Here is a 20,250-nt window from a genome sequence, read left to right on the forward strand (position 1 = left end):
TGTCACTTCTCACGACTGTCAGTCACCAGTTACCACATTTGAGTCAGAGTGCGGGGTAACGTATTTCAGAGAAACTGAACATCTTGCCAGGTGGCCTCATGGCAGACCGCACTACTAAGACAAAGAGAGTTGCAAGTCCAGATGTTTTGGCGGGTTAATATATCCGACTGTTTCATAAATGGTCAGCAACGTTTAGAGGATCTGCAGCACCCATTTCCATAACGTCTATTAGCCTCTGTTTGTGTGTGTGTGGGTTGTGTGAGTGATTACACAAAGAAGGACTGCAGACCCTCAGTGTCGGGAGAGAACTTGCAGATGTGTACCCAGTGCTTCATCCATCCACCTTGGGAGGCGAGGGTTGGAAAACCAGTCAAGCAGCACATATTGATTACCCTCCTGAGAATGTGCTCTAGGTCTTCGAAGTGCAATATGTGAAGCTACTTAGAAACGTCTTTGATGGTTTATCTCTCTTACATCTTTTTTCTATTCCGCCAGTGCAGCCCTCCCGCCCACCTTCATCTCCGCTTTCTTTCCTTTTCCCACCCATACAGCCATTCTCGTCCTGTCATCCCTGGGCTGATGGTCCGCCCCTTTGGGAGGTTAAGGGGCACTGTGGGTGAGAGGGCAGTCGGCAGGTTGTGCGGGCACCGTGCTCGCCTTTTCCCACAGCCCGCGTCAAATGCTGCTGAACCCTGACCCCAGTGGGTCCTCATTCTCAAAATCAGTGTGGAACGCAATTCAGCAAGCCAGACCCTATTCAGGACCGGACTTTCCATTGCAGGAGAAAAGAATCTCCCCCCATCCCAATTGTGGTCAGTGCCCTCCTTTTGTCTCCTGGTCAAGCAGGGTCGGACGACCGGCCGCCACTAGCCAGGACAAGACTTCCGAAAAGCCTATTCAGCATGTGATTTGACCCCCAGGTTCCATTGCTGACTCACAGGGATCAAACGCTGGGAATCTCTGGGGGTTCTCTTCCATGGAGTTTTTCATCCATTGAAATTTAACCTTTTGACGAAACTCAAAATGACTAATGATTTTTTTCTGAAAGTTTCCTTGATGGCATATCAGTGTTTTACAAATGTGGGACTCCTGGACAAGTTTCATCGCGGTTTCAATCTCCTTCGCTCTTCACTTCTTAAATACCTCACGACCATTGAGTTTATGCGTAATTAACTGAAAAAGAAGGAGCACATGGGACAGCTTTCGTCCTTGACAGTTGTGATATGAAAATGCTTGTCAGTGCTGTGGGCTGGGTCACAGCATTGGCTGTACACTCCTGATTTCCTGGTAATGATTAAAACCAGTCAGAAGCGGTTCTGTAACATAGGGAATTAACAGTGCATAAAAATAAACACATTTCCTAAAGTACATCACATCTCACTTTTGATGCTGAGCCCAGGGAGCGCTGTATGTATGCATATACTCTGAGACATCGCTGATGTGTAGATTTACGAGATTTTCAGTTTGGTAGATTTACACCACGATTACTAAAAGTTAGAGACAGACTTGAAACAGCTGGAAAGATGCTGTGGAATGTGTGATGTGTGGTTTGGACAAACAAGCCGTGGTTTCATCATTTCCTTTATTTTATGATTACTTTCTTTGTTTTCTGATTATTCTGGTGTCTCATTTGTGTCATCTGATGCCATCTACTGTAAGAAAACACTGTGTGGTCAATTTACAGAACACGCACACAGACATGTATACATGCATAGGCACACAAAGAAACAATGTGAAGATGTGGTCATGATTAGTGGGAGACGGTATGCAAGTCATAAAAGGTAAAAAAGACCCAGAGACCTTGAATTCCAATGATGATGTTCCCATGGCATATGAGTGTATGTGTGTGCCTCAGTGTGCCTCAGAATGTCTGTGTGTGTGTGTGTGTGTGTGTGTGTGTGTGTGTGTGTGTGTGTGCGTGTGCGTGTGCGTGTGTGTGTGCGTGTGTGTGTGCGTGTGTGTGTGCGCGTGCGCGTGCGCGCACTCCAACTTGACGCATGGTTTAAATCTTTTGCAGAAGGGGAGCACTTTGATTGTAATGCCGCGTGCTGTGTGCTAAAGCGGGGGCCTGCTGCAGCTTTAAAGCTGGTCAACTGTCAGGACTGGAGCGTGAAAGGGGGGCCCCAGAGTGAAAGGGCTGGAGGGTCCCACTAGGGGGGTCCTGGAGGAGGAGGGGTGGCTTGTAACGGACCTCCTGGGCTTTGAGGGCCCTCTGTGTGGGCTGCTACAGCAAGGCGGCCTTCTTCACAAGAAGAGAGGGAGGGCAGGCGGGCGGGCGGGCTCTAAGGGAAGGTGCTGGCGCTTTGGCCCCTACAGCAGGGAGCATGGGCAAGACGCCAGCTCACCCGTTCAAGTCCCACAGACCAGATGTTCTTTGTCAGGGAGCTCTGGCCTTTAATAAATTGAGTTACTGTAAATCTGTAATAAGGCAAGGCAAACGTGGGCACCCGACCTCCCCCACTGCACACACATCCCAAAAACTCTGCCCTCTCAGACTTTTCTTAGTGTCCCACAGGTCAACCCCTGGTGAAGGGGCCATGTCCCAGCTACTGAACTTGCCAATTACTTTCCAACCCACACACGAGGACGGATGTTTTTCTTCCCCTTTGCCCCCAACTTGCACGCTAACTATAGAAAATGTCATTCATGCCTCTAGACTGTAACATCACCAGGTTTCTGACCTTCAGTCCTTGATCTCTCTCAGGGACCTGACTCAAAGGGAAATGTATTTTGAGACCTTATAGCACAACAGAAACTCATGGCATTAGGTTTAATAATCCTGTTCGGGCAAATGTGCATATCGGGTTTGCCTGTTTTATGTTCTCCATTTCTGAGGGTTCAGTTGTCGTCTGTTCCTAGGCCGTTCCGATAACTGATCTGGTTTTGATAACAGCCTGCTCAGAATTATTAATTTGGCAAGCAGAAATTTCCAGAATGAAAGCAGAATAAGATCATACTGTATCATCACCGTATGATTCTACTGAAAGTGGATGAACATTATTGAATCATCACACAGCCCCAATCCCCAGTGTTTATGTATGTTTGAATGTGTGTTCTGCAAACACGCATGCATCTGCCACTACCAGACTTGAGGCATGAGCCATTCACCCAGGTAAGAGCAGCCAGTGTTTTTGGAAGTCATCTGATCTGCTGCAAGAAAAATAAAAATAAATGCCTCTGTGCAACTGAAAGGGTCAGAAGGAATGTCCCCTGTGCAGTCTTGCTTAGATTTACAGCACCTCTGAGGACGGCTCTGATCTGGCAGTGGTCAGTTGGCTTTGAAGAGAAGTGTACCGCAAGTGAATCACTTTGAACCTGCACTGAACTGAACCTGAGGGAGACCCATGGTCCCACCTGAGTGGAACAGGACAGTAAATCTAACGGCAGCTCAGTTTTTGCACTGTGACATGGTTACTTGAGTCTTAATTTGTTGCCTGCTGAATCCCCTGGTCTAACAGTTCTACAGCTATGGCTTGGTTCCAGGCTGACCTCAACGCTTTTACGCGCTGGCTAGCCTGCATTGTTTCCACAGCAAATGACAGGACTAAATTGAAAGTCCATATCTTTCTTTCTTTATCCCACTCCCTCTCTCTGTGCTTGGACTTTAGGTTTCTGGTCCTTGTATTCGATGTTTTCGTTGCCACAACTTCTTTTGAGCTTGGACATACCTTTTTCTTCTGCGCTTGTTTCTAAGTAGCTGTGACTATTGTCGCTTTTACAAGATTTGAAGCACTGAGGTCTTCAACTGTGCCAGCTGTACACCACTCCTTATTGATGATTGGCTTGTTGGTCCTTGGTGTCCCTGAGCTGATTGCTTTTTACAGCACATGTGCTGCACAATGGCAACATGCAGCGATTGTGTTGGAGAACAATAGCACCTGCAAAAGGGGGTTTGTGTGAATGAATTATTGTGAACATGAGATGGGGCAGGGTTTGACATGAAGACCATGCTGACCCTTTTATATTCCTCTGTCTGTGTCACCTGCTAGCCTACAAAATTCAGAGGGAGGTCCCATAGTCCTCACTTTATGTAATCTGGAAACAAAGGTGGTAGTGTCATGTGCTTCACCTACAGCTAATACTTTCACTTGACAGGTGATCAGGTCATTATCTACCTTGGGTAAGGCTCATGGACAGTAATCCCCTCAGATGGAAAATCTTGGGTCCATTGCCCAAGGTGTTACGGCCTTGCTTAAATAGGCTTTAGGTTTTACTTGCTGGTCAGAGGGCTGTTTCATTTGACACCTCCCACAGTTTGTGGTGCAATGTTTGTTTTTTCACAGGCTTCCCAAGTGTTCCTCTCTTGGGGACCTCCGGGCTTTCTCTTGTCTTTAAGGCTCTTTAGGTAAGCCGGAAAAGCAAACAAAGGCATATCTATTATATGGTAAGTGGATCTCACATTACCCCCCCATTTCAGTGCAGTCGCCAGTGTGGGCCACTTTCCAAGTGACTGATATTTTCACAGGGGCCAACATGTCAAGGGATGGTGTAATTGATTGTCTTGGATATTTGAGTATGCCACTTTCCCTAGTTCAGAGACCCCCTAATGCTTCCTTCTCCAGTTATATAGCTTACTCATGTGGTGAGGTTTTGACACATGACAGTGAAGCAGAATAGACATGTGGTCATAATGCATATTAGGACAAGGGCATTGGAGGCCAAATCGCCCAGCGAGTGACTGATATTTTAAAGCTAATACTATATCAAAAATTCCCTTCTAAAGTAACAAATTCTTACATATATATATATATATAAAGATTGTTTGGCCACTTTGTGTTGCCTTTCCAACAGGTCACTTTATGCACACATGCTCATAAGTAGCCTTTGAACAGAGGATGTTATTTTTGTTGAAAAAGGATCCCTGCTGAAGTTCATCCAAATGAAAACCTCAAGGCTGAAATCATTGGTTCTCCAATGAGTTTATTGAGTAAAGCTCTCCATGCTCCACAGAGGAGTTTTGATAGTTGCCTGCAGGAAAGCAGCTTTTGAAGGATAACATATCTGTTTGAGTAAGTCTTTTTATCAGCTCCTCTTTATGTTTTGGCTTTTTTAAACACGGCTGAAAGGCAAAATCTTCTCAAGTGAACGCTTCCTGTTCTTCCTTTTATGATCTTATTACTTAAACAGGAAGAGATTATTAGTATTATTTGATATTATTGAATTTAGTTTAGATATTTTTCTCAGGCTTTTGGAACCCGAGGCAACTGCAAGAGCCAGACGCAAAAAAAAAAAAAAAAAAACTTGCCCTAAATGAGAAATTGAGAGTTGACAGCGCAGGTCATTTAGCTTTCTTTTACGATACTGATCTGCTGTAGGAGTGTATCCAACAAACCTGCATCTGTTCCATCTGGCTTTGCTGTTAGCCTCTGCAAGAATGCTAGAACTGACTTTATAATTCCCAAATACATGTACATAGCATGAGACCATTGAACCACGGCAAGTCTGTTTATCAGAGAGATCCTGAACATGGCATGTCAATTGCGTGTGCTCTGTTGCCTTGGACCTCTGCCATCGCACTCTTGAGAAGGGCACTTAACCTGAATTACTCGGCACACACCCGACTTCCAAAACGACTGTCGGAAACATGCACGGCACAGATAACATAATAAGAATGCTCCATGGAAAATGACTTCAATTTTGAAGTCAATAAACTACCACTGCAAACAAGACAAAGGTGGATCATGTTCGACCAACGCGTATCATTTTAGGATTCGATGGTGCTTTTTTTTTTTTATATAATGATGGCGGTATGACAATCAAAGGTTAAATTTCATTTGAGAAGAGAGAGCCATTTGAGCACAATGCCACCTGCTTTCTAGTTTAAATCCTGGGTTTTGTTTTAAATTTAACACCAGTGCAGAACTGCAGAACAGAGGATATAAATTTGTCAGGGGGTTTTCTCACATATGTTCTCAGCAGCCAACATTATACACCTCCATGACTAGAACTTGGCCTCAGGCATCTTTTTCTTCTCTCCTGTCCAGTCAGTCTTGTTTTGTTTTGTTTTTTTTCCGTACCTCTGTCAGCCTCCCTGGTGTGTTTAGTTGGTCAGGAGGCCAGAGCAAGTCTCTGCTGGCAGGAGACAGCTGCCAAAGCGCCTTTTATGCTACCAGGATATCCTCTTGACTCGACGTGATGCCAACTGTAACATCACATGCAATAATCTGGCATAAGTCAGGGAGCAGCTTGGTGCACGTGCCATGCATGCCCATCCGCTGTCTTAAGGAGCCTGAAGTTTACTTGCCAGGGTTGAAGCTTAAGCTTAGCTGACGAGCTGTGCAGCCACTCCCTGCAGACACTGGGTCACAAATTGTCAACCCTTAACGATCTTAAATGAAATGACATTTCCTTCAGACTCAAAAAGTAACTGGTGAATTGTCTCTTTTAATCAACAAGTGAAGTTTAAGATGAAATTTTTGGTTTCTGTCCCACAAATAGCTCATACACTGATTTCCAAAGGCGATAAAATGAATATCTGGAAATTCCCTTTATAAACACTCTCCTACTCTGGCCAACTTGCTTCTCACACCTTCCTCATTCAGTCATTAAATCACTTTCATACTTGAATACTAACTTGTATCCTCAGTCATCACTTAATTTACACTGAAATCTTACTTTCGTGTTCATGAATGGAATTGTAAAAAATTACTGAATTATTGTTATTTCTAAAAATGTTTTCTAATAAAACACTGACCTTCTTTGTACAAGAACGGCGCAGATGTTGGAGCAGGTAGTCACTTTCATATATGAATAGCAATTGTTTTTTCTGCGTTCTTATTAGCAGTTTGATTAAATAGGAAGTTAACCAACCTCCTTATTGCCAACATCCCAAAGTTTAGCTTACAGAAATAACCCAGAAGGCATTTGTCTCACTATGTTTCTACGACGCCGTTATGTTGCATCTGGCTTACATTCATGAGCCAGAATTTTGTTCTGCTGTGCACTTGTCATGTGTATAGTCCTGTGTTTGGGCTCGCTTGTCATGTGTATAGTCCTGTGTTTGGGCTCGCTTGTTCACACACAGATGGTTCTAAAACATGCCCATTGTTGCTTTGTGTATTGAGCATGAGTTTGAAATAACAACACTGGAGAACTGCTGGTTAGTTTACATTTGGTCAGCACTGTTAGGCCACGTGTCAGAAAGGAGTTTAATACTACAAATTAATAAATAATTAGCTACTATTGTTTGTGTTTTTAAGTTACTATTGTCGAAGGAAAAGAAGCTCACTCTGTTCTTCTATGGTGTTTGATGCATCATTGATCGTACCTACTGGCCCAGCACGCTTGTTTGAGTGTTTGGAATAGTTTTTGAGTTCCCGCGCGTTCAGATATATTTTTAAAAACGAAGGTTGTGTGGACAGATTTTTTTTTATTTTCAATGGAGGTGTAAAATATCTGTTTAAAAAGGTATCCATGTACATGTCATCAAACCTGAATAACAATAAAGTTAATGTTGAATCTTGTCTCCCTGTAGCACTCTGAGCTTTTCAGCAATCTGAGCCTCCTGCATAGTTTTAAAGCACTGTCAGCATTACTGTTATCTCAGAAGCCTTCGACCTATGACGCAGGTCTTATCTTTTCACATTCAGGAGGTGAGAACAGGATTGGCATGTAGAAACCATTCTTCTTCTTCTTGTGCTTCTTCTTCATCTCTGTTTTTCTGGCAGACCAATAGGTATTAGCATATTACCCTCCTTTGGCATTCTTAAGACTGTAAACATACGATACAGTATGCTGCATGCAAGTAATTGACCACCTTGCAAAACAAATTAGTGACAAATTTCATTTGAATTAGTTATTGTTTGAATAGAATAATACAGTAATGCTGAATAGAATTGCCCGTAATACAAACAGTCATAGAAATTCAATCTTAAATCCAGCTCATGCTCAGTCACTGCACTGTCCACTCTGCTCAGAAGTCACTTGAACTCTGCAGACCTGTTGTCAGGGAGTTCAGTGCACCGCGGTGGATTCCAGCCGCGGGAATACAGTTGACACAGACACAGGTGATTACAGATTTTTTGACACTCTTATGCATGTATAAGCCGCTTTCTCCCATGCGCAAGGCAAGGCCCCCGGACTGTATGACCTAGAAGAAGCTAGACTGGATGACCCAGTGGTCATCCTAGGAGCCATCTGGCAACCCACGTCTTGTGTGGCTTACCCTTCCCACTGCCTCACGCAATTCCTTAAGCAAGCATAAGTGTGCTTAGGAGGACTTAATCTCAGAGAAACTGGTTTGGGCCACACTGTTGACTGCCAGTGTGGATGCACCCGTCTATTCTCGGGTCATGGGGTTCCTTCGGTCACGTGACGCTGAGGCACTTTTTGGAGGCGCATCCTGTCCACCTGCTGTATGATTAAAATTTCCAGATCGGATGTGCGCTGTCAATGAAATGTGGCCTGTATGAAAGTGTTCATACCAACTAGGTATTAAATAAATAGGGGATTTTTTGATATTTCAAACTACTCGTGTTATCATGACTGCACAACTGTAAAGCTGCACTGAAAACTTGGTAAGTCATCTGGCATCAGACAACTGATCTTACCAACAATGACAGAAGGCATTTGGCGCGTTGTAAGAAGCCCCTGGATGTGTTCTGTTGGCCTGTGAGACAAGGAGGGGATGTGGGAGAAGCTTGAGCCTGTCTGCACTTGCACAGAGGTCACTGCTGGTCTTTTGACTGTCTGCCAGTGCAGGGGCCAAAGTCTTCCAGAAGAGGGCCTTGGCTACAGGCAGACAAGTGAGCCAGCCAGCCAGACAGGCAGCCAGCCGCATCGTCTGCAGTCTAGGTCTGGGGCTAGAGCCTGGACTAGGGCAGCTCAAGTTACCCAGACAGATTTGTTAACACTGTTTGGGTCCGCTCGGCTTTCTAGCCAGGCCTCTGAGCCAAACGCGGCTGAGGTGACTTAATCTGTCATTAAACTCACATTACACCCGGACAGAGACTCGGCTCAGGGGCAGAGACAGCACTCACTCTCCCACTCACTGGCATGGCTGGCTGGATTTGAGCAGACACAAAGAATACCCTCCTCCTCCTCCTCCTCCTCCTCCTCCTCCCCCCCCCCCCATCCTCTTCATGCCACACACCATGGCACAGCCAGACAGCCCAGCACGGTCTAGACAAAAGCAATTTCACTTGAAGTTGAAAAGTCATTTGACTGTGTGACGGGCACCTGTGTGGAGCTGGTGGTGTTTACAGGGCGCACACATGTATTTGTCTTCTTCTACTGGAAAAGACTCATTCAAAATACTGAGGTTATGCTATTTTGATTTTAAGAATTTGTTCAATCATCGATCGTTGTTTGATATTTGTTGAAGTATGTAGACATGCTATCTGAATCCAGACAGATTGTGGACAAACTCATAATTGCTAGTGGCTTCACAGCAGTGTCTCCTGTCCAGCCCGTGTCCTTTAACAAACACTCAATGTGAAAACCAGATGACAATGATCCGACCAAGAAACCAAGAAAAAACAACCCACTTTGGGAATGTATCGTCAAGCCGCGAGTCATATTTTAACAAGTGAAGATAAATAAATATTTCAGATTTCAACATTTTCTGTTTAAAGGAGTTCTGAATATCACGTCCATGTACGTATCCAACTGATAAGTGTCATAGATGATGAAACATGAAACCAAAGAAATATGTACGCATGGTGGGACACTACACTTCTGTTGCATCACTGGCAGTATTTGCATTTAGATTTTTTCCTCAGAGCTGCTGACAGTACACATTTGTCTTTGTGCGTTCCTCTCTGGCTGTCAGACAAACGGGAGGAGATGGCTGAACTTTGTTCACGTGGGGCGAGCGAAATTACTTCCATTACTCTCAGTTTGAAAATGTCAGGAGCCCTAACAACCTGCAGCACCTTCAGCGGAGGTCTGAGACATCGTTTCCCTCTGTTGGGATGTGTTTTTACGTAACAGCTGGTTCTGGTTCTCCCCTCAACCTCCCTGCGCTCCCTGTGTCACGGGCTGCTAAAATCCAGCTTTATAATCAAGTGTTACCAAGAGCAGTGCCAAGCCAGCAAGCCCCAGAGTTCTCCGATAAGAAGACTGTTTATTTCATTTATTTATTTTCTTAAAATTTTACTTTATTTATTTATGTCTTAACTTTGGTTGCATTCTGGATGCAAAGCTGTGTTTGGACAGTTTTTGGCTGTGCCTTCATGTATTTGTGAGTGATTATGTGAGGAAAACACATTGTGCATGGAAAACTAATTGATGTGTGGGAAGGGATGATACACAGGGCTCTTGGTTTTTTTCTTTTTAATGTTCTTGGCCTCAGAGGACAAAGAGTGTGGCCTCTGCAAACTGTAATGCAGCAGGAAAACCAGGGCTTTTCTTACACTCGAGTCAAAATTAAAGTTTCAAAATGATACTGCTAAAGATAATTACTTCAAGATCATACAGGCGTGATTACAAAGAAGCTGGGACGATTTGTAAAACATAAATAAAGTAGAATGTTATAACCTGCTAATCCTTTTTGACATGTTCTCAGGTAAAAACAGCACAATACAATATATTTAATGTTTGACCTCCACAACTTCATTGATTTTTGAAAATATCTGCTTATTCTGAATTTGATGAAGTAACATGTTTCAAACAAGTTGGGACAGGAGCAACAAAAAGACAGTTGTGGAATGTTCCAATAACACCTGTTTGGAACGTTCCACAGGTAAACAGGTTGATTGGTAACAGGTGAGAGGATCGTGATTGGGTATGAAAGGGGCATCCTGGAAAGGCTTCTGTTTTTATCTGTTTAACCTGGATCTGATGTTGTGTTAGCTTGGCATGAAAATCTGCAGACTCTCGGCCTTCACTGACGCATTTTTTGAGACTAGTGACAGTGAAACTGATTGTTTTGACTGACCACATTCTGTTTTTGCCGGCAGGTCAAGAAGTACTTTGAGCTGGAGCCGCTGGCCAGAGGGAAGCGCTGGATCCTGGAGGGCAGCACCACTGACAACATGGAGGCAGTGAAGGAGATCTTTGGTCAGTTCATTAGTCTGTTGGAGGACAAAGACACAGAGCCTGCAAGGATATGATGCTAACGCTGCTAATGCTAAGAGACATTAGTGGCTAACGACACGGAAAACACCACATCCTGCTGGTGCCCATGTATACACACTCATGCACAGACACAAACATGTACACACGAGAAAATACGGCAGATGTTGGCCAGGCTCTTCGAGAAGTGTATTGTATGTTACCCTCCTTCACTACGCTCTCATTTTTCAAATTGGAAGAGTGTGCACACGCAACAGTCAACTCCTACAACCTGACAGAGGAGAGCTGCCATTAAACCCACCCAATGTAAAGCGGTTTGTCAAGAAAAATCGGCGAACTTTGCCAGAAATGGAAATCTTGTTTACTACTGTCTGTGCCATTGTGATTAAACCAGTGGCCTGTGGGACACATGGCATTCCTTCAGTCATCATCGGACACTAACACACACATTCTCACACACACACACACACACACACACACACTCTCACTCACACACAAAGTGGAGGCCAGGTTGTCTGTAGATATGTTTAACATGTCCAGTAATTACCTTACAGGATGTGTGGGTGGGCACTGTTGATGTTCTTTCCACTGAGAAGTACTGTATGGCTGTCAAGTGTGCTTCTCCCTTTGACTTGGTAACAACGAATGTTGTGTGATCGGAGTACATAGTCCAAAGCCTTGTGTTATGTACGGTAGTTACATATCGGTGTGTCGCACCATGTCTGAATATCTAATCTGAATAGTGTAGTCTGAGTATCTCCATGGAGTATTATGTACATGCAAACAAGCATATTGCCGAGTACCCTCCTGTGCAGCCATACGCAAGTACTACTTATCATGTGACTAAGTGCTACGTGACTTTATGGAGACGTGAGTCCTTCTGGAGGAAGTGGGAACAAGTCTGAATGCTTTTATAAATGTGCAACTTAGGATATATTTTCTAGCTCTGTATGTTAACCTCGTAGAGCTACGTTCAGATTTTTTATATATATCATACCACACTTATGAATTCTTTCAAATCAAAGACCAAAAAAGAAAAAAAAACAACTGCGATGATTGACCAGGTTGGATGGAGCCTCATGGTAGAGACGTGATGGATTTTGTTTCATTTCAGTGTTCAGTAAATGTCTTTGTTTTTCTACATTTTTACTCTATTTCTTGATTTTCCTTTTTGAAATTGGTATAATCCCTCTCAACACTGGCTAGCGACTCCAGTCTCCCATCAGGGTGGAATACAAACTCTATCAATCAGCCACAGCAACAGCTGCATCTGACAAGTCCCTGTCCGACACCCTAATGCCTTCCAACTGTCTGTGAAGACCCCTCCCTGTCTGCTGTTTATCGCGGACCCCCGCACCACCTCATCCCAGCCCATTCCAACTGACACTGCCCCTCCTGTCCAGCTCCGCTCTCTGTCCCCATTACTGCTCGCCAGGGTTTTTATCCCACGTGCCATCTCTCAGCCCGGCTGCCCTCATGTGGACTCCACACCTCCGCTGATTGTGCCACAGGTGTGCACTCGTCCTCAACACGTGCTTCAGTAATGGACAGTGTTCACGCCTCCTCCCCGCCTGCTTTGTGTTTTTGTTGTCTTGCTCAGTATTTTGTTGGGTCTTTCAAGATTTGATCACGTTTTTTGTACCTGACATGAGATCTGGCAGGTAGTTCTTTTTTTTTTTTTTTTTTTTTTTACAATGGATCGATCAGTGCATTCAGTCGCTTGAATGCAAAATAAACCTGTCAACTGGGGATTATACCAGTGTTGGACTTTGCATATCATCTGCTCACACATTGGTTTTAAAACATTCACTGCAGACCTTGGGTTTTTTTTTTTGTATTTTTGTTTTTTTTTTTTGTATTTTTGTTTTTTCAATCATGTGTTTTGTCTAAACTGGCAATTAAAGTTTTAAAAATATGAATTTTGTCTTCGTAGTTATTCACATTTTGATTACTTTTTAAAATATCTGACATGTCTAAGTGTTACATTGAATGCCATGACGCCTCCTTATGTTTAATGTGTAGCCTTACAATGGGAGTATTGACAGTTTCTTGGTTTAACAGTAGTTTTCTGCCCTCGCAGAATAATTCCTGAATTGTGTAGCTCATGTTTGGAATCGTTTTATCTCTTCATCAAAGTAGAAATTCAGTCAGACCAGGTATGAACTTGTGTTATCAGTATGAAATGTGTGATGAATGTTTGCATCTGTTTCTGGAAACATTTACTTCACAGTGTGTCTGATTTGTGATTTAAGGTGACCTGTGGAAATCTGAGACACTGGAAGATAATCCGGGAAACGCAGATGAGCCAGTGGAGGTCGAGTCAAAGTTGTTGGTTTTTTACAAAGAAAAAATACACTCAAAGTCAAAGTGTCGCAGCTGAGGAAAGTTTGGAGTGCAAAGTTAACCGAGTCAGACAGGAGCTCCTGATAAATGTACTCGACTCCGTGCTACCTCTGCCTCCCCTTTTCTTCTCCTTTTGCCCTTCTTCCATCTCTTTCAAATTAACCGTGTGGCTTTAATACAATGTGTGTCATGCAGGTTGCCCTGGCGACTCTTTGATCCTGTTTTCCAGTCTCTGCCTCTGGGGCAGACGTGCTTCTCTTCAGTCTGCTGCACACCAGCTCTGGAAGCCGCTGCAGCTCTGAGACAAACCATGGGCTGCTGCGCTCGGCTCGCTCCCCCCTCTTCTTCCTGTCGCTCTCACTTTCGCTCTGTTTTTTGAGTCCTCTTTATCTCTCTCTGTCTCCTTACCATTTTTTTTCTCTCTCTCAGGTTCACTCCATCTCTCTGCCTCTCTCTTCCCTTTGGTCATGCCAAAGCAGCCCTCCCTCAGCATGGGCATCCAGGATGCCCAGGGGAAGGGAAGAGGCCAGAAACCTCAGCAAAGCAGCCCCCCCGAGGAAAGAAGAGAAAGAGGGGACCTCTCTCTCTCTCTCTCTCTCTCTCTCTCTCTCTCTCTCTCTCTCTCTACCTTCCACTCCTCCTTGTTCTCTCTTTCTGTCTGTACAGTTGGTTTTATTCCCCTGAAAAGATGCAGCCAGTCCTCTCCTCCCACGCTGAACCTTTACCTGCTCTACCTGTTTAACTGCGGGTGTCTGGCTGTGGTGCTTGTTTTCTTTTCTCTTGCAGACCCTCCGTGTGGCTTAAGGATGAGAAGAAAGTTATATTGTTGTTTTGTGGTAATACAGTCCAGACATTTCCAATCTGCACTCACAGTTGCATTACCAAGCAACAATAACGCAGACTCGATGTTTACTGTGATGGATACAGTATCTCAAGAAACTTGCAAGTCTCTGCAAGTTGATTTTTATAATTCACTAAAATGAGCGGTAATTAATGGCTGCCTGCAGGGGAGGAAAAACACTGAGAAATGTAACAAACTATGGCAAGCCTAATTCTTGGCAGTAATACAAAGTGCTGTAACAGTATTTGTAATAAAAGGGTGAAATGTGCGGAAATGCCAGAGCGCTGCTTTAAGACACTTCATGTAAAGACTGACACCACACAAAAGTTGAACTTGCGGCGGGAGTTCAACCCTGCCAGCCACAAACCGTTCTCTGACACACAGAGCTTCAGCCTTCAGCATAGTTTTTTAATCATTAGTCTTTTTGGTTTTGATTTTCTGACATGAAGAGCGCTGCATTCACGTCATTACTAATTTTCTTTGCTTTCGCAACCCAGTCACAGTGTGAACAGTACACACACATTAAAGTCAGCGAGAACACTGTGGGTTTGATTTAAACATGGCCTGTGTTCATTTTAGGACGAAAAACCAAGGGAGTGAATGAGGCCATGTGGGCTTTTGAGCAATTTTACTCTCACGTTTTTGCCACATTTTATGTTTCTCGGCACAACCGCAGCATAACTCCTTAAATGTTAAAGAAGCAGCTGCCTGAGTGTGTGTTCACAGTAATCACAATAATCATAAGAATGTCATTTATTTCAAGTAGCATCTTAAGATCAGCGGAAAGAGAAGAACACAGGGTTTGATTAAATCCACAGATGCCTGACAAAAACAAAAGATGTTACGCAAAAAAAAAAAAAAAAAAGAATGTTAGGATACATTTCTGAAGTAGACAGCTGCAGTTTAAACTGCCCAAACTACAAATAAAGAGTGACATCGCATGTACAAATATTTCTTTTTGATGTGACAAAAGGTTGAATCTTACCCCGTAACAGAGTGCAGTGAAACTATATTATACAAAGCAAAGTTATAGAGATTATAGTAACAGACTTTAAAATTGTATCAGACCTTCTGTTTGGGAAGCATTAATGTACATTCAGCAGATTTTTTAGATTTTGGCAGTATGGTTTAGTGTGTGATGCACTATTAACGACCTACCAGAAGAATAAACAAATGTGATCACACACACAACAAAATGAAACCCTGTGAGCTTTGTGAAATGCAAATGCACGACCCGACGGGGAACCTAACATTCGTTTACAAGACAAACAAAAGCCGACATGTTTTCTTAAACTCTGCAAAGAATGCCCTTTTCTCTCTGTCTTCTCCCATCCAGTGTGTGTGGCAGCATTTCTGCTGATAAGACCTCAGCCAAGAGGTGCAACAGATGTTGCCCTGACATCCATCTGGGCCTCGTACCCCTGCTCTGCCTCCCACGGCCGATGCTCCACGCAGGACACCCCACATTCCCGGGCCCCCTCACAGCGAGGGGTCGCTCCCGCAGAAAGAAAGCTGCCCTCCTCACGATCCTCGAGCGGTGACGCAGCACAGAAATGGGCCTCGATGCTGCTTTCATTCATGCTCTGTGTTTGTGTGTGTGTGTGTGTGTGTGTGTGTGTGTGTGTGTGTGTGTGTGTGAGAGATACCAGTCATCAGACAGACCTCTGGGTTCACTCGAGGCGTTTCCTCTTTGTTTCAACACTCTCCTGACTTCATGACTCTCTCTCTCACACACACACACACACCCCTTTGTAAAACAAACACAAATGACGGAAATGCACCGATATGATGTAAGCTGGTGAGGAAATGCTCCCTGGACCAATAATCATTTCCAGATATGTGAGCTGATGGCTCCAGTGAGTCACAAAATGTGCGGTGCTTCAACACTCTGACTGCTGTCACTCCACGTGGTTTCCTTTAAATTGACAGGCAAACAGGGAGTTCAGCTTATCCTGAAGGTGTGAGAGCAAAGTTCTCCTGTTGGTATCAACCTCAAAAGTCAGTTTAATCTTAATTTGATGGATTCATGTGTTTGGAAAAGCAGCTGTGGATAAATAATTCCAGTGTTAAGTGGCCAAACCATATCGGTGTGAAACAGTAATGGTGAGAACTTTCAACTTGAGCCAAAATGAGGAGTTTTCATTATTTTATTATCAATATTAATATACTTTTGTAGCAGTCACAAAATCCCCCAACACATATGGGGCTCTCATTAACAAAGCAAAATAAATCCAGTGAAATGTGTCAAAGCCTCACCTGATCTGGACCTTTTTCTTCTCGCCGAATCAAATAAAACCACTTCACTTCTGTGTTGATGTTCTGTGATTGTCCAGTAACTTACAGGTGTTTTTTTCCACCAGCTTTGTGTTTTCAGATGTGCAGCAGCAGATTCCTCAGAGCTGACGTCCCCGACGCCGGGCGTAAAGGCGGAGGAATCCCTCCCGTCGTGCATGTGATCCTGCAGGTTTGTGGTTGAGCTGTAAAACTAATGAACAGCTCAAACCTGATAGAATGTTAATGAGTTCCTCTCCTGCCAAGCAGTGAGTGAGTGCACTCTGCAGCGACATGCCACAATCATTCTTACAGCTAATTAATATTCCACTTTTTTTTTTTTCTTTCATGCTTTAACCCTTAATCAAACTTTGGTTCACCTGAGGTTAAACCTGCCGCAACCTTTGATGTTTGACTTGTCCCTGCATACTTTCTCAGTTTCATTATATCTGATCTAAAGATCATGATACATGATCACATTTGACGAAATTGAATTAGTCTGAATATGTTTAAGTAATTTAATCAGCGGAAATTGAGGATATTGGGCACCAGCCAGACAGCTGCCACAGTCATTTCTTTCCAATCAATCCCATTAGTCTAGACTGGTAGCTCAGACTCTTACACTTAACATTTTTCTTAATGTAAGAATGCATGAACACACACACATTTTGTCTATTTCTGGAACAGATTTGTTCTGAAACGTGTGAGCGCTGCCTTCCCGAACTTCATTCGCTGCCTCAGATTTATGAACCAGGATCTTCAGAAGCCTGAAAGACTGCAGCTGATACTCAGCAGGTAAATCTTAGTGAAGCTTCACAGATGACTTTTCCTCTTCTGTACGTGTGGATCTGTCTGTTTTTCTGGTGCATCAGAGCAACGAAAACGGTTCAAACTCTATTCCACGATGCTGGTTTCTACCTTTAAACAGTGGTGGAAGAAGTTTCCATATCTTTTACCTGAGAAAAAGTACCTCATGTTAAAGTGTCTCCACTACAAGTGAAAGTCCTTATTTAAGGTGAAGTGCTAGCTGCTAAACGTACCGACAGAGTCATAAGTTAAAGTCATTAGGCAGCGAATTACCCCAGTTAGTGCTGTATTATTGAATTCTTATTATAGATAACTGTTTGAGGGTTGATTGAGGGAAAACTATTAGTTAATGGCAGAGTAGTTGTACAATATGGTCATGCAGAATAGGACATTAATAAGTGCTTTATAATGACCAATAAAGAGCCAATATGCTGCTAATATGCTGATAAACAACTAGAGTGTTACCCACAAACCTCTGCCCACAGTCTTTAAAAACCTTCCAACTGGTGCATTTTCAGCAACATGTTGTGCTTCTGTATCACTTAAAAGTCTCCAACTATTTGTGAGTTAGACAGTAACTTTATATGATGCTTGTAGGTTTCCTGGATGTTAAAGGACTTAAACTTTTGTCCAGGAAAAATTGAGGAAACCATGCTGTGCAATTCTACTCTGGCCCTTTGTGGCCACCTGAACGCCTCTTGTTTTTTCTGCGCGTTTGAATGCCTCATCTGTTGGGTGACTTCCGTGGGATTCCAGCAGGCTTGTCACTCAGATTGTTTGTCCTGGGGACAAGATCTGTGTGAGTCCTGTTTCTCTTCCTCTCTCCTCAGCCCGAGTGCTGATGGAGACCCGCATCCCAGGTGGCCCACACATCAAAACAAGAGGGATCGCGGCTCTTGGTTTTCAGACAAACATCACTCACTTTCTTTGTTGTCTGAGGGACAGGGGGCATGGCGGTTTATCTCCAGAGGATCTCCCCCGCTATCGCCTTCCACGAGCCCACCGCCCCATCCCACAGGAGCCGCTAAAAGCAAATGTCAGTCAAGGAGAAGGCGTTGCATTCCTCCAAGAGGTCAATTAGTGGTGGCCACTGAGGGATCTGTTGCATGTTAAAGAAGAAGACTATTTAAAAAAAAAAAAAAATCTTCTTTTCAGCCAATCCCGTTACAGATTTCTTTCCTTGGCGCAAACCAAAACCGCAGTGGGTAATCTTTCCTCTCTATTTTAAATCCCTCTATATGATGACACCTCTGTCACGTTGCAGTCCATGTTTTGAGGATAAGTGCCCCTGCATACCTACCGCACACAGCCCAGTTTAGTCCACTGTGAGTTATTTGAGGCTGAGCCTGATTCACGATGTGCCACATATGAAACCTATTGCTCTCTCAGGCCGTGTGATGGGGGCCCAGTAGCAGCTCGCAGCGGAGCAGCTCCTGACCCCTGTGTGCAGGTGATTCCTGCTCTGGCTCTTCCCCTCCAGGCCTATAAGGAGCAACCGTGTCTAGGGGACTTTTATGAGCATGACCTTAACATGCCCGTCTCGAGTGGTCTAGACTCAGCGCTCTGTTTACTAGAGTCCCTGTCCCACTGATGGCTATCAGACTTTTTTTTTAACCAGTGATTCTCTCTTGTCATACCTCTTTGAAGATGGCCCGACGTGACGTTTTGACCATCCTTTTTGTGGATCTTTGCAGAATTTACTGTCACGGCTCAGAAAAACAGGCAGTAACAAAGGGGGAGGGCTGTGACATGCGCTGCCTCTCTCTGCAGAGAGCGCCGGATGAACATGTGCAGGATACAGCTGCGGTTTGGCTGCACTCTGACAAGGTGGTGAACTTCCATGTAGTGGAGGCACCAGCTTTAAATTCACATCAGCATGAGGTACGAGCACCAGCATGGACGGATCCGGGTGAAAAGTTGTTGAGAGGAATGTTTTCTATGAAATAAGATGAAGTTAAAGTTGGGTTTTGCCCCATTAACACTAACACAAGTGCCATTTACTTCAATGTCCGTCTTTACTCGTAGTTTTTATGAGCCTTGGCCTCTGGTAACTAGTCAGCGCAGTGAATGTTTTGGGTGAAGCCACAGGTGATTAATCAGTCATTAATGTAGTAAATATTTAATTGCTGCCTGTAAATTTGGCCTTTTATACATTATGGTCTGTTTGGTGTGCTGCGTGGCACCGAGCCAAACACTGTAGGTGGATTAGCTCATTGAATCCAAACAGTTTACGGGGAAAGCAGCTCCAGTGACGACACTATGTGGGCAGCTTGCAGCTCTCAAAATACAAACGTTCCGTGTGAAAGCGAAAAAAAAAGGAGAAAAAGTGAGTCTTTCACAGGAACAATCTAGTAAACACGGCCGCAGCGCAGAGAGAGAACACCTGTGTTTTACCAAAGTTTTGGCACGGAGCAGCCTGATCACTGCCGGAGCCATATTTGGTCCAGTACAAATTTAATGTTGGCCTTAAAGCGATGACGAAACGCACCCTGAGTCAGGCAGGAAACTGCAAAGTCAGTCACAAATAAGATCTGAGTGGACAACAAAAACAGGAGAAGGTGAACAGCGTGGTGCTGAGATGATTCAGCTCTGCTGGAATAGCAGCCTGCAGACACAAACATGGGATAGATAGTGGGAATAAGCTTAGAGCTGAAGCCAGAAATAGTGTTTAAGGTGTTGAGGATTAGGGTTAAATGTCAGAAAGGTCAAGTAGGAGACCAGTTTAGATTGGCTTAGAGAGGTCAACTGGCAGCTAGGAGTTCTGAGTCTTGTACAGTAGCCAGTGATGTACAGTATATCCACCAGATAATGACCTCCTTCTCTTCAATGAGGCATTTCCCAAATAAACCTCAGCATAGCTTTTTTGCGACACTTTGTGAGTCTGAAACATTTTATTTGGACTCACTGTAAAGACAAATCCACCACGACGAAGCCCCGGTCCACAAGACTGAGATGAGGGACGGGACAAAATAAAC

The 20,250-nt window shown here is 43.9% G+C and overlaps 1 protein-coding gene across 2 annotated transcripts in view; it reads left to right on the forward strand.

Annotated features, from left to right (window-relative positions):
- Positions 1–13,050, forward strand: part of LOC143320584 (ADP-ribosylation factor-like protein 15) — a 99,780-nt gene extending 86,730 nt beyond the window's left edge. The window contains exon 5 of one of the 2 annotated variants that reach the window (XM_076730382.1): positions 10,899–13,048. In XM_076730382.1, the coding sequence (XP_076586497.1) occupies positions 10,899–11,051 (153 nt within the window). In that variant the 3' untranslated portion in view covers positions 11,052–13,048. Of the gene's footprint in view, positions 1–10,898 lie in introns of both variants that reach the window. The other variant, XM_076730381.1, reaches the window with a different exon arrangement.
- Positions 13,051–20,250: the final 7,200 nt, after the last annotated feature.

This window comes from Chaetodon auriga, chromosome 5 (genome assembly GCF_051107435.1).
Source record: "Chaetodon auriga isolate fChaAug3 chromosome 5, fChaAug3.hap1, whole genome shotgun sequence".
Lineage (NCBI taxonomy): Eukaryota > Metazoa > Chordata > Actinopteri > Chaetodontiformes > Chaetodontidae > Chaetodon > Chaetodon auriga.